Genomic DNA, 12,314 nt, shown 5'->3' on the forward strand with positions numbered 1-12,314 from the left:
GCCGTCAGAGAGGTGGTGGAGTTCGCCAAACATATCCCAGGGTTCAGTGCTCTGTCCCAGAACGACCAGGTCACCCTGCTGAAGGCGGGAACCTTCGAGGTGAGACACTGACACCTGACGTGACATCACAGACACACTGTACCCTTCTAACCAGTTAAACCTTCATCCTTCACTGTTCATCTGTTAATTACGTCAATGTTTAATAATTAATAATAAAATAATTGAGTCTGAACATGAATTATTTATTTTAAATTTCTTGTTGTCATCAAAAATCAAACAGTCAGAACGACAAATGGCAAAATAAGGCGAATATAAACTGTTGCTAATAAATACCCACAAAAATCAACAATCTTTGTTTTTATATGTTTATTTAGTATCTTTAAATTTAAATTTGATTTCAATCAGAAATAAAATTAAGGTTAAAAAAGGAGCAGATGCAGCACCTGGTGGCCGTTGGAGGTACTGCAGCTGACTGGCCTCCTCCTCCTCCTCCTCTCCCTGCAGGTGCTGATGGTGCGCTTTACATCACTGTTTAATGTGAAGGAGCAGACGGTGACATTCCTCTCTGGCACCACCTACAGCCTGGAGGAGCTGCAGGCGATGGGGATGAGCGAGCTGCTGGGAGGCATGTTCGACTTCAGCCTCAAACTGGCGGCACTGGAGCTGAACGCCGAGGAACTGGGACTGTTCACCGCCGTGGTGCTGGTGTCTGCAGGTGAGGACGGAGGGAGGACGGAGAGACGATGGAGAGATGAAGGAGGGATGATATTATTATGGATTTCTATCTGAAATGTACGAAACCTTTTGTCTGCAATGAGCTGATGTCGTCGAGACATCGGCCTGGGGGGTCCTAGGGTTAGGGAACAGGTCCAGAGTCGAGTCCCGCCGTTTTACCGCCACGTTTCTGTTCCTCTGTTGTTACATGTAAATGACGTCACGTCCTGAACAGGGTTCCTCATGTTCTCCTCTTCCTCTTCCTCTTCCTCTTCCTCTTCCTCAGACCGCTCCGGAATCGAGAACGTGGCGTCGGTGGAGCAGCTGCAGGAGAACCTGATCCGAGCGCTGCGGTCGCTGGTCAGCAAGTCGGCCGTCACCCCCGGCAACAACCATCACAACCTGGACTCGCCCCGCTTCACCAAACTGCTGCTGAAGCTGCCCGACCTGCGGACGCTCAACAACATGCACTCTGAGAAGCTACTGTCGTTCCGCATCGACGCCTGAGGACGTCACTGATGATGTCGTCAACGATGTCACCGGTCACTTCCTGTTCACTCAGATCAGGGTCACTTCCTGTGGTCGCCGGTGATGATAAATGCGATCATGTGGAGCTCTTCATCACCTCGTTATATCATCATCCCAGTGTGTAATGATGATGTCATCGCCACCAGCATCGTAAAACACAGTGATGCTGTCATCAACAAAACTGTTCAGCTCTCAGCTCACCGCCAAAATAAGAGTCTGTAGCTTACACAGTGGCTTCTGGAGCAGTCTGACATTTTAACAACCTGTTTTTTAACTTTTCTCCAAAAACAATTATTTATTATTGATTCAATCTCAGTGGATCCAGAACAAAGTGTTTAGCCTAGCTTAGCATCAGGACTGGAGCCAAAGGAAAACTGCTAGCCTAGCTTCACCCCCACATGGAGACGTGACAACAAATGGGCACAACAATAAAAGAAGAAAACAATAAGTAAAGAAGTAAACAGACACCAAACAAACAAAAAGTAAACAAGTTTATTCTGGAGGTAACACCCAGTATTATTTTAGCTGGACTGGTTGACTACCAGCTGTCTTAGTGCTACGCTAGGCTAACAGACCAATCTCTGTACAGAAACTGACATCTGTCTGAAACATCTGAAGCCGTGGTCACACCAGGAAGTGCCTCGGTGAAATTCATCCACACAGCAAAGTGGACAGGTGCGTCCAGGTGTAGTTAAAACAACAGGAAGGTGTTTGGAAATCTGTGTCACACAGATTTAGGTGACTTCACTTCCTGTAGATATCGTTATCTCTGATGTCCCTCCAGAATAAAGCTCCAGAAATCCAGTTAGAAACCAGAGAAAACAGAGTGACTGATAACGTGCAGATATAAATTAATACAGGACCAAGGACTCACTGAATCCTTGGCATATACCTATATTTACTCTTACTTACACACACACACACACACACACACACACACACACACACACACACACATATATATATATATATATATGTATGTATGTATGTATGCAGAAAACAAATTAAAACCCAATAATATTTTAGAATCCTTTATTATTTATAAATGAATCCTAAATTTGGGATGGACCCTGTATCTTTTACAGGTTCCCACCGTCCTGTCTGAGCTCAGCACAGATTCACTTTGCTGCTGTGAATGGATCCACACACTGAGACGACGCCTTTAAAATGACCCGACTTCAGAGTAAAGTTGAGCCATTTTAAAAAAACCACAGGATTCACATTAAAACGTCAGACTCCTGCCGTACAGATGACTCAGGAGAACGGGGGACATCCAGAACTTCCAAGACATTTTGTGGTTAAACCTCAAGAGTCCACCTTCCCTCTGCCCCGAGCCGACACCAGCCAATAGCGCGGAGGAGCAGCAGTGACGGACAGCTTCACCGACCGATGAGACGGAGGAGGAGGGATGACGTGTTTAAGGACAATCAGCAAAATCAGACGTTACAGGGACCTGCAGCGTGCAGACCGAAGCCTCAACCAGTCGCCTGTCTAACCAACAGTATGCAGCAAATCTTCTGTATAAAAACTGTAAATACTCAGATATCCAGTGATACTTGAACTGTGCGACACACGGACATATTTACATCTATATTTTTTGTTAATAAGAATATATGCCTGTGCAAATGTTATGACTATAAGTGTGTGGGCCACGAACTGTATGTGCAACAGGTTTGAAACATTGTGGAGTTTGACATTTATCTAATGGAAAAGAGATATTCTGGTGTATGTATTTTAATGTGTTTTATGTTGTAAAGACATTATAAATATATATATATATATATATATAATAAATATAAATACACACTCATATGAATCCTGACGGCCTCGACTTTGTTTCTGTCTCTGAAGATTTTGAGCTTAAATTCCATATGAAACTAGTTACTGCCTCGTCCTTCAGCTCCAGGTCAGAGAAAAGAGAAAATATGAACCATTTGTGTGAAATGTTTTAACTGCTGTGTAAAGTCTTAAGTAATGGATAAAAAGTGTTTTGTGAGGTCACTGTGACCTTGACCTTTGACCTTTACCCACCAAAGTCTATTCAGTTCGTCCTCGGGTCCAACTGAACGTTTTTACAAAGTTTAGAGAAGTTCCCTCGAGGTGTTACGGAGATATTGCGTTCAAAGGGCCAAAACCGTGTTTTGTGAGGTCACCGTGACCTTTGACCCCAAAAATCTAATCAGTTCATCCTTGAGTCCTCGTGAATGTTTGTGCCAAATTTGAGTTCCGTGAAGGTGTCACTGAGATATCGTGTCCATGAGAATGAGATGGACGGATGTGCGAATGGAAACCCCGAAAACAAAATGGCTGCCGCTCTGACTGTCGCCGTCATGGAGGAATGAAAAGAAATGAAATAACAGCTTAAATACTTTAAAGAAAACAGGTTCAGATAAAGTAGAGACAACAATCACTAGAACCTCCTGAACCAAACCTCCTTCTCACCTTCAGTCTCAAACAGTTCAGTTCATGACGACAGTGAAAACTTCAGACTTTTTACTGAAGAAGAAGAAGAAGTTTTTCATTTACTTGTTTCCTTTCCTCTGCGTCTGCAGGAGGATTCAAACAGGCAGAGACACTGAGTCACACGGAGCACAAGTAGGTCAAACTCAAGCCTCATAACCAACTTTCCACTCTGCTCTCTGATTGGTCGGCTGCTGCTGAAACTCAACATCCCCCGCCGGCCAATCAGGAGGCAGCAGGTGGAGTCATGAGCAGTGTCCCAGTTTCAGAGACACACAGCGATTCACACATTGTCTCTTTTTTATGGTGATTTCTTATGTAATAACTTTGGGAGTTGTGCACCGTGGTGATTGAGCTACAGTACACGCTGTGCGGTTGCTACGGAGACCGTATAAAACCAGGACACAACTTATTTTATTTTATTGAATCAGCTTTTTTTTTGCCACAATGTTTTTATTTAAATGTGAAATCATGAAATCAAACCGCGTCTAGCATCTGTATAATCTACTGTACACTTCACTATATAACATCTGCATTCACTCAACGCGAAGGAATAAAACATTAATAAATTAATAAAACACTTCAATCTACACAACATGGAGTTACTATAAGGACAGAAAACAAGTCTTTAGAAGAAGAGGAAAAATAGAGACTTCTGTTTTTATTATAATATATACTTAATGAAGGGCCTCCATGTATTCTCACATATAAGCTGATCAGCCTTTAATATGTAGGGTTTCCTGAGAACATCTGTCTTACATCTGTGGATTTCTTCTCCATCACAGTGAACAGTCTTTTGGCAAAAAGGAAACTGAGCTCTATAAATTCTATATATAAATGATCAGGATATAAAACCAACAGGAAGTTTAGGATCATAAATCCACCTCCTCCCAGAGCAGCGTAATGACCCAGTGATCCCTGAGTCCGTGCACGTAGTGCACGTCTGGTATCTTTGTGTTGTATTTAGTTTAGTGTCTCATATGTCAGCATTAACTTGATTCAGGTATTTCTTGTTAAGATTCAGCAACATCTGCAGTTGTTCTGTGTCTGTCTGTGATTAATGCAGGTAAGAAACAGGTGACAACGTGCTGCACCCGTCGGGTTCCTCCCACTGCAGCAACATTAAAGCTGCAGGAGAATCAGTCCCTCTTTTACTCCCTTCAAGAGTTTCCATTGGTCACGTCAGGAAGTTTAAACAAACACGTTTCATTACAGACAGGAAATCATGAACGAGTCAGAATCAGTTTCTCATTTTAGCTTGAAAACAAATAAAAAGTGATTGAATATTTTTCTGTTGATCAATTAATCGGCTCCAATTTAAACTCTGGATTTTATATTTTATTGGCTTGTTTTTACACTTTATTACTTTCTGTGATATTTATTACGTGCACATTTTGTTAAAGTTTGACGTGTGTGAGGAATACAAACCCTCAGACCTTCAGCTTCTCTGTTTCCTGACGTTATGTAATCATGTGTACGACTGTGTTATGTCACAACCTGAGGTAGATGTGCAGCAGTGCATGCTGGGAGGCCCTCAGAGGGAGGCAGCAGGCAGACGGACAGGAAACACCGCCTCCTGGTGGACACACTGAGGCACTGCAGGGGCAGCTTTGAAAAATAAAAGCCCCACATTCAGGAGCTTCCTGTTTGTGCTGGTTTATGTTCGTGAGCAGTTTTTATTTTGTTTAATTAAAAAAGGTTTAATTCGTTTTTGGCCTTGTGATGTCACGGCCAACACGCCTGGTTTTTCATGGTGGGAAAACTTTATTTACACTTTGATGTTTTGTACAATGACATCATATAAAACACAAATACTGAGGTGAGAACAACAACAGTAAACAAACAGAAGAACAGGTGAGAGAGTCACACCTGGTGGACACCTGAGGGACGATCAAAAGTAAAAGTGACAAAAGAAGAAGAAGAAATGAAGAGCGCCCATCAGATGAGAGGACTGCTGCAGAGAAGAACCAACCAGTCAGTCAGACTGAGGTCAGGTTTATGAGTCTGTGGGGGGGGGGGGGGGGGGGGGGGGAAGAGAGAGAGAGAGAGAGAGAGAGCGAGAGAGAGAGATTAGTGCACTTTCATAATTGAGTAACGTCTCTTTTATATTGTTGTTGTTGTGTTGTTGTTGTTGTTGTTGTGTTGTTGTTGTTGTTGTTGTGTTGTTGTTGTTGTGTTGTTGAGTTGTTGTTGTGTTGTTGTTGTGTTGTTGTTGTTGTGTTGTTTTTTGTTGTTGTGTTGTTGTTGTTGTGTTGTTGTTGTTGTTGTGTTGTTGTTGTTGTGTTGTTGTTGTGTTGTTGTTGTGTTGTTGTTGTGTTGTTGTTGTTGTGTTGTTGTTGTGTTGTTGTTGTTGTTTTGTTGTTGTTGTTGTTGTTGTGTTGTTGTTGTTGTTGTTGTTGTTGTGTTGTTGTGTCTAACATCACAGAGTGGACGAAACACTGACAGTAAATCTCCATGTGACGGGACAAAGACCCTGAACTGATTTCTGAACTTTACGACGAGGTTTGTGTTCGTGTGGTGTTACCTTCAGTCCAGATGTGTCCACATGTTGTCCGTCCCTGCGTACCGACAGCAGGCGGGCTCGTCCGCTGCTCGGGTACCCCTCCTCCACCTCCAGGTGACACACCAGCAACGCAGACTTCAGGTAGATCAGCAGGCGCTGTGCAGGACGCCAGTCGATGGCAAAACTGGAGACACAAAGACACATTAATGTCCAGATGTGTTTAGCCTAGCTTAGCACAAAGACTGGAAGTGGGGGGAAACTGCTAGCCTAAAAAAAAAAAAAAACGCCTTTCAACAGCTGCAATCTATTTACCTGTTATAAAAATACACCTGTTGCCTTCTGTTAATATGAAGCCTGAAGTTATTAGAGGAATATTTAACTGTTCCTTTAAACGTTTAGAAACGCTTCTTGTATTCTTGAACGACACTTTAACTATTTCTGTACATCTGTTATTAGAGTTATAATAATAATTACATAAATAAATGTGTCGTTATTACAGAGACTCTTGACTGATACTTCATATATAAATGAGGCAGTTTCGTCCATAAACAGGTTCAGTGTCAGCTCATCATGACAGGTGATTATTGGTTATTGATCTGACAGTCCGCTCAGACCCATCAGAGGTCTCGCTGGTCACCGCTGACCGACTGTCTCTACACAAACAGGAAGTGGAGGCTCACCTGGATCTCAGGGTCTGGATCTCTGACAGCAGCTCAGCCTGACCCACGTAACACTGCATCACCTCCAGCAGGGCGGCGCTCAGCTCCGCCCGACGGCCCGACAGACAGTCCTCCACCAGACCGGCCGTCCCCTCACTCACCTGCAGAGACACAGTGTCGTCAGGTGAGACAGCGTAATCAGACCAGAGGAGGTAAGGACACAAGGAGAGAGGAGACATGGAGAGGAGACAAGGCGAGAGGAGACACAGATGAGGGGAATCAGATAAAGTCTAAACCTCCTCATGTGTTAGTGATCCGACATCAGATGTTAGATTGTGAGGTGTTTCCCATCATGCCTTGCATCACCTGGCTCTAAAATCTGCAGCTGTGATCGTTCAGGTGATCAGCTGATCAGGTGAGTTACCTGCAGTCTGAAGCGGTCGTCATGGCTCCAGGTGACTGATAGCTTCAGCGGCTCCAACTCATTGGATGAAAGATCAGAGGAGAGGCGTGGCCTGAGCTCCACACACAGCTCTGATTGGTTGAAGGAGAGCAGGTTGATCTGCATGACGCCCTGTGCAGCGGAGACATACACCTGCAGCCTGACAGGTGAACAGGAAACTGAGTTAGAGACCAATCAGATCGCCTGATCACGGGTCACATGACTTGACGACACTCACTCGTCTCTGAGTTGCTGCCAACTGATCAGTTGACGGAGCACCGCCTCTGACTCCGCCCTCAGCTGGATCAGCTGACGATCACATGATTGCAATGCATTCTGGGCCTTGAGCAGAGACTCCTCCAGCTGTTCACACTGCTGCTTCTGAAAGAGACAAGGAGTAGAGGAGACAAGTAGACAAGGAGAGAATGTGTGAGTGGAAGTTACTTGCTGAAATGCACCTTGGGAGTTGTAGTTGATGTCCATAGCTTCTTGATCTTTGACTTTCTCTGATGATTGAAGCAGTTTCATGTGGATCTGAGAGTCTGTGCGTGTGTGTGTGTGTGTGTATGTGTGTGTGTGTGTGTGTGTGTGTGTGTGTGTGTGTGTGTGTGTGTGTGTGTGTGTGTGTGTGTGTGTGTGTGTGGTCACCTTGCTGTGCAGCTGTTGGACCAGCTGTGTGAGTGTGTGTCGTCTGTTGTGGATCTGTTGGACTCTGTCCTGCAGTGACCTGAGCAGAATCTCCGTCTCCTCCACCTCCGACCTGCTCTTCACCTTCAGAGCCTTCCACCTGCCCCGAGCCCCGCCCTCTGACACACACACACACACACACACACACACACACACACACACACACACACACACAGAGAAAAAGACAAATCTATCATAATAGTCCTTGTGACCTTTAACCTGGTCTGGTGGTCTGATATGTTTTACATTAAATATCTGACTCTAATTGAACCAAAACTAAATCCTGATGAAATGAAGTAAAAGGGATTCTGTATTTCTCCACCACATTTTAATGAAGTTGAATAAAATCTGAGGAATTTTTACTGAGTTTGGTTGGTAGCAAGTCCAGACTTTCCCAGGTTATTTCTACAGCACTGAGTATGTACTGCATGTACACTGTGTACTATATTTACTGTGTGTACTCTCAATGTAATGCGTGTTCTGTGTGTGTACTGTGGGTACCAGGCTGGGGGGGGCAGGGCTGTGTCATCAGTTGCTGGGCAGACTCCAGACCCTCCAGTAGAGACATCATGGAGTCAAGGACGAACAGCTGACGCCACAAAACCTTCTGAACACGACGACTGTCCTACACACACACACACACACACACACACACACACACACACACACACACACACACGCACGCACGCAGACACACACAGAGACACACACAGAGGGAGAGAGACAGACAGATCACCACACACACACACACACACACACACACAGACACACACACACACAGTAAGATTTCTATACATTACATTTTCTATTAAAAAAACAAGTCACCCTATCCTTTAGTATCTACACCTCACTGTTCATCACTTCACCATCCAGCGACAATAATAATACTAATAATAACAATAATGATGATAATAACAACAACAATACTACGAGTACTACCACTAATAATCAGAATAATAATATTAATTGATCTCCTCTGGGACTCAACACTACAACAGTACTGAGGAAAGCTCAGCAAAGCAGCTGACACAGTTTTCTGTCCCACAGGAGGATGTGATGCAGTTTCATGGTGCTGGGTTTGAGAGCGTCCCTGTTTAGTTCAGTCACACAGATAAACACACAAGTCCTAAAACTGCCTGATGTGGTCCAGATGTGTACAGAAAGCATCTGTAAATTGCTATGTTTGCCTTTTCACAAACTGAATAAAGGTCTGACAAATTTGAATCTGTGTTTCAAAAGATCTTTATGGTGTCTGTTATAATCTAGTCCAGGGCTGATAAGTCTGAGTGCAGTTGTTGTTGATCTGGACCTGGTCCATGGTGTGTGTCATTAATGAAATCAAGTTTCCACCGATGTAAAGGTGGCGGTGGCCTGACGTCACTCCTGACCGTGAGGTAGACGACCATCCTGGCTGCTTCAGCAGAGTCCGGCTGCTCCGAGTCTGCGCGGGGGTCCAGCAGATCCGGATCACAGCGCTGCAACACACTGAAGCACAGAGACACAGACACAGACACGCAACAGAACAGACACGCAACAGACACACAACAGCGCGCCATGTTTATTTCACACGGAGTCTGAAAACCGACCAACAACAACAAGTGCTAGCTCTGTCAGTTAGCTCTAGCTAGCTAGCTCTCGAACATCCGTCACTGCCGTTAAATCTCATGGTTTCACACATTTGAGTTCATCGTTTGGCGCGGGAAAGTTCGGCTGAACGTCCAGACACATTTAAATCACTTCCTCTGAACAGAGCAGACGTTAACTGAGAGGACTAACGTTAAATGTTGAAGTTTTTAGAGACTTACGCTCGGACTTCAGCCATTTCTGTTTTCAAATCCCCGCCACGAGTGATCTGATTGGTCGGTTCATTGTGACGTCATAGTTCGTCTTACTCGGGTTTGACTGGCGGTTGATAAACCAGCCTGCAGGTGCATTACCGCCACCTGCTGGACTGGAGTGTGGGAAAGGACGGTAATGATACAAAATCAAGTAGTTTTTGTTTTTTTGTAAAATTATATTGAAGAAATGGCACCAGGATGCATTATGGGAAGAAGGCAAGCCGGGGGAGGCGGCATGATGCTTTGGACGATGTTCTGCTGGGAAACCTCGGGTCCTGTCGTTCATGTGGATGTTTCTTTGACACGTAGCTCTACCTAAACACTGTTGTAGACCAAGGACAGTCCTTCATGGAAACAGTATTCCCTAATGGCAGTGGCCTCTTTCAGCAGGATGATGCTCCTGCCACACTGCAGCAACGGCTCAGGAACGGTTTGAGGAACTAAACATGGAGGTCAAGGTGTTGACTTGGCCCCCAGATTCCCCAGATCTCAATCCAGTTGAGCATCTGTGGGATGTGCTGGACAAACAAGTCCAATCCATGGAGGCCCCACCTCACAACTTACATGACTTGAAGGTTCACCAAAGTCTAATCGGCTCGTCCTGGAGTCCAAGTGGACATTTGCTGACATCACAAAGGGCTCCTTGATGTGTCGTCTCCGGAGCTGGTAGATCACCACACACAGACGCTGTAAAGGGAACAACATTATACAATAAGCTGTCTACAGTAGGAGTGCAGACAAACCAGCAGCTTTGATTCTCTCACACCTGTTGCATGTCCAGCTCAGTCTTCCCTGAGTCAGCTCTTTCCAGAGCCTTAAACATTTCTGGTTGAGAGACAGAAAGATACTCACCACACAACAGCTGGGAATCTCTGTCTCATGTCGTCCTCCTGGCTCTCTCCTCATGTTTTCTGTCCATCTTTACTGACAACTGTCAAATACAGGAAAACTCTCCAACACATGATTCAAACAAGTTTCACTTATTTCATCTATTATCTGATCTACAACAATTCAACCATCAGAAACTTCTGGTGACATTGAAATGAACTAAATGTGCTGCTTGGAGCTCGGACCACACTCTGTCCACAAACATGGACTTCAACACAAAATCACTGTTTCTCATCATTTCTGTTGTGTATAAAAATAAAAGCCTCTCTACAGCTTCATGCAGTTGTTTGGTTTTCCATCAGGTCAAAGTTCTGGATAGAACCTGGTTCCTGCTGCTTTTTTATTTCTGGTATCACCTCCGCTGAGGGTCCAGGTGAGCTGAGGAGACACCTGAAGGTGACGTAAAAAACGCCGCAGGCTGCTGATTGGTCAAAGAGAATCGTCACTACTGCGTCATCGTCGTGCGGGATGATCTGAACAAACCCGCCATTTTTAAACAGGCAGCGACTGAGCAGCGCTCACTGTAGACTGTTTATTTCTGTCAGTCATTGTTCTAAACTCTTAGTACGACAACCACAGAAACCACCGTGGTCAATGAGGAGGAGCAGACTCTGTTGAGGTTCCCTGGCGTTTGATGATGACGTCACAGTGGCTTTGTGCGTCGTGGTAGAAAAAGGAGAACTGGGGAACCGGAGTTGAGTGGAGTCGGTACCATGTGGTGGAGAAACGCTGTATGAAACACGGGTCCTGCTGTAGCACCAATCCCATTAGAATCAGATGTAACCAGCGACGTCCTCATCCAGCCTGATGAGGTGACAGCTGTTGTGCATCAGGAGCTTCAACACAATGGACAGATGAAGGACGTCGCTGGTTACATCTGATTCTAATGGGATTGGTGCTACAGCAGGACTCGTGTTTCACACTGTTGCATCTCCTCACTGATGGGAGCTCGTGACGTTCCCTGTTTCCTGGTGACGTCTGTGGTGTGATGACGTGGATCGACTTTGTAAAGTCAAGTGGTTCAAAAGAAACAAAACAATATGTTGTTTTTGTTAAATTTATCACTTTAATCTAAGAACATCACCCCCCCCCCACAATGAATTTACATTTCAACATCCAACATATTTACAAACAATTCTCCATCACACCACATGATGGAGCTGATTCACCAGATTCATCACTGTGGGTTCAGCTGATCTAAATGAGACAGAAAACAGTCCAGGAGGAGCAGGAGGAGGAAGAGGAGGAGGAGGAGGAGGAAGAGGAGGAAGAGGAGGAAGAGGAGGAAGAGGAGGAGTCTCAGTGTGTGTGCAGACACTGTTCAGACGGACAGATCAGAGACACTGATGATGGTCTGTCAGGTCCAGAGGAACACACAGGGATGATGGTGGACTGGACTCTGTGTGTGACAGTGGAGCTGTTCTCAGATCAGTTCAGACTGCAGCACTGAGAGTCATCTCCACTTCTTCTGATTCCTCTGTCAGTCACTGCTGGATGAAGCTCTCCTCTCCACTCCACCTCCCAGTAACATGGTCCAATCAGAGCCTCTCTACACACCAGCTGCTGCTTCAACATCTGGATCATCAGGACACACA

At 44.9% G+C, this 12,314-nt stretch overlaps 1 protein-coding gene across 1 annotated transcript; it reads right to left on the reverse strand.

Annotated features, from left to right (window-relative positions):
* Positions 1–5,370: 5,370 nt before the first annotated feature.
* On the reverse strand, positions 5,371–9,828 carry LOC111226834. Its single transcript, XM_022752127.1, has 9 exons — positions 9,799–9,828; positions 9,382–9,478; positions 8,495–8,618; positions 7,955–8,112; positions 7,545–7,687; positions 7,289–7,466; positions 6,886–7,025; positions 6,227–6,389; positions 5,371–5,706 (listed from the first exon to the last, which is right to left on the reverse strand). Exons 1-9 carry the CDS (start codon positions 9,813–9,815, stop codon positions 5,641–5,643), a joined length of 1,086 nt encoding a protein of 361 aa, XP_022607848.1. The 5' UTR covers positions 9,816–9,828; the 3' UTR covers positions 5,371–5,640.
* Between the last annotated feature and the right edge of the window lie 2,486 nt (positions 9,829–12,314).

The sequence above is a fragment of the Seriola dumerili genome, unplaced genomic scaffold (genome assembly GCF_002260705.1).
Source record: "Seriola dumerili isolate Sdu_G_001 unplaced genomic scaffold, Sdu_1.0 BDQW01000166.1, whole genome shotgun sequence".
Lineage (NCBI taxonomy): Eukaryota > Metazoa > Chordata > Actinopteri > Carangiformes > Carangidae > Seriola > Seriola dumerili.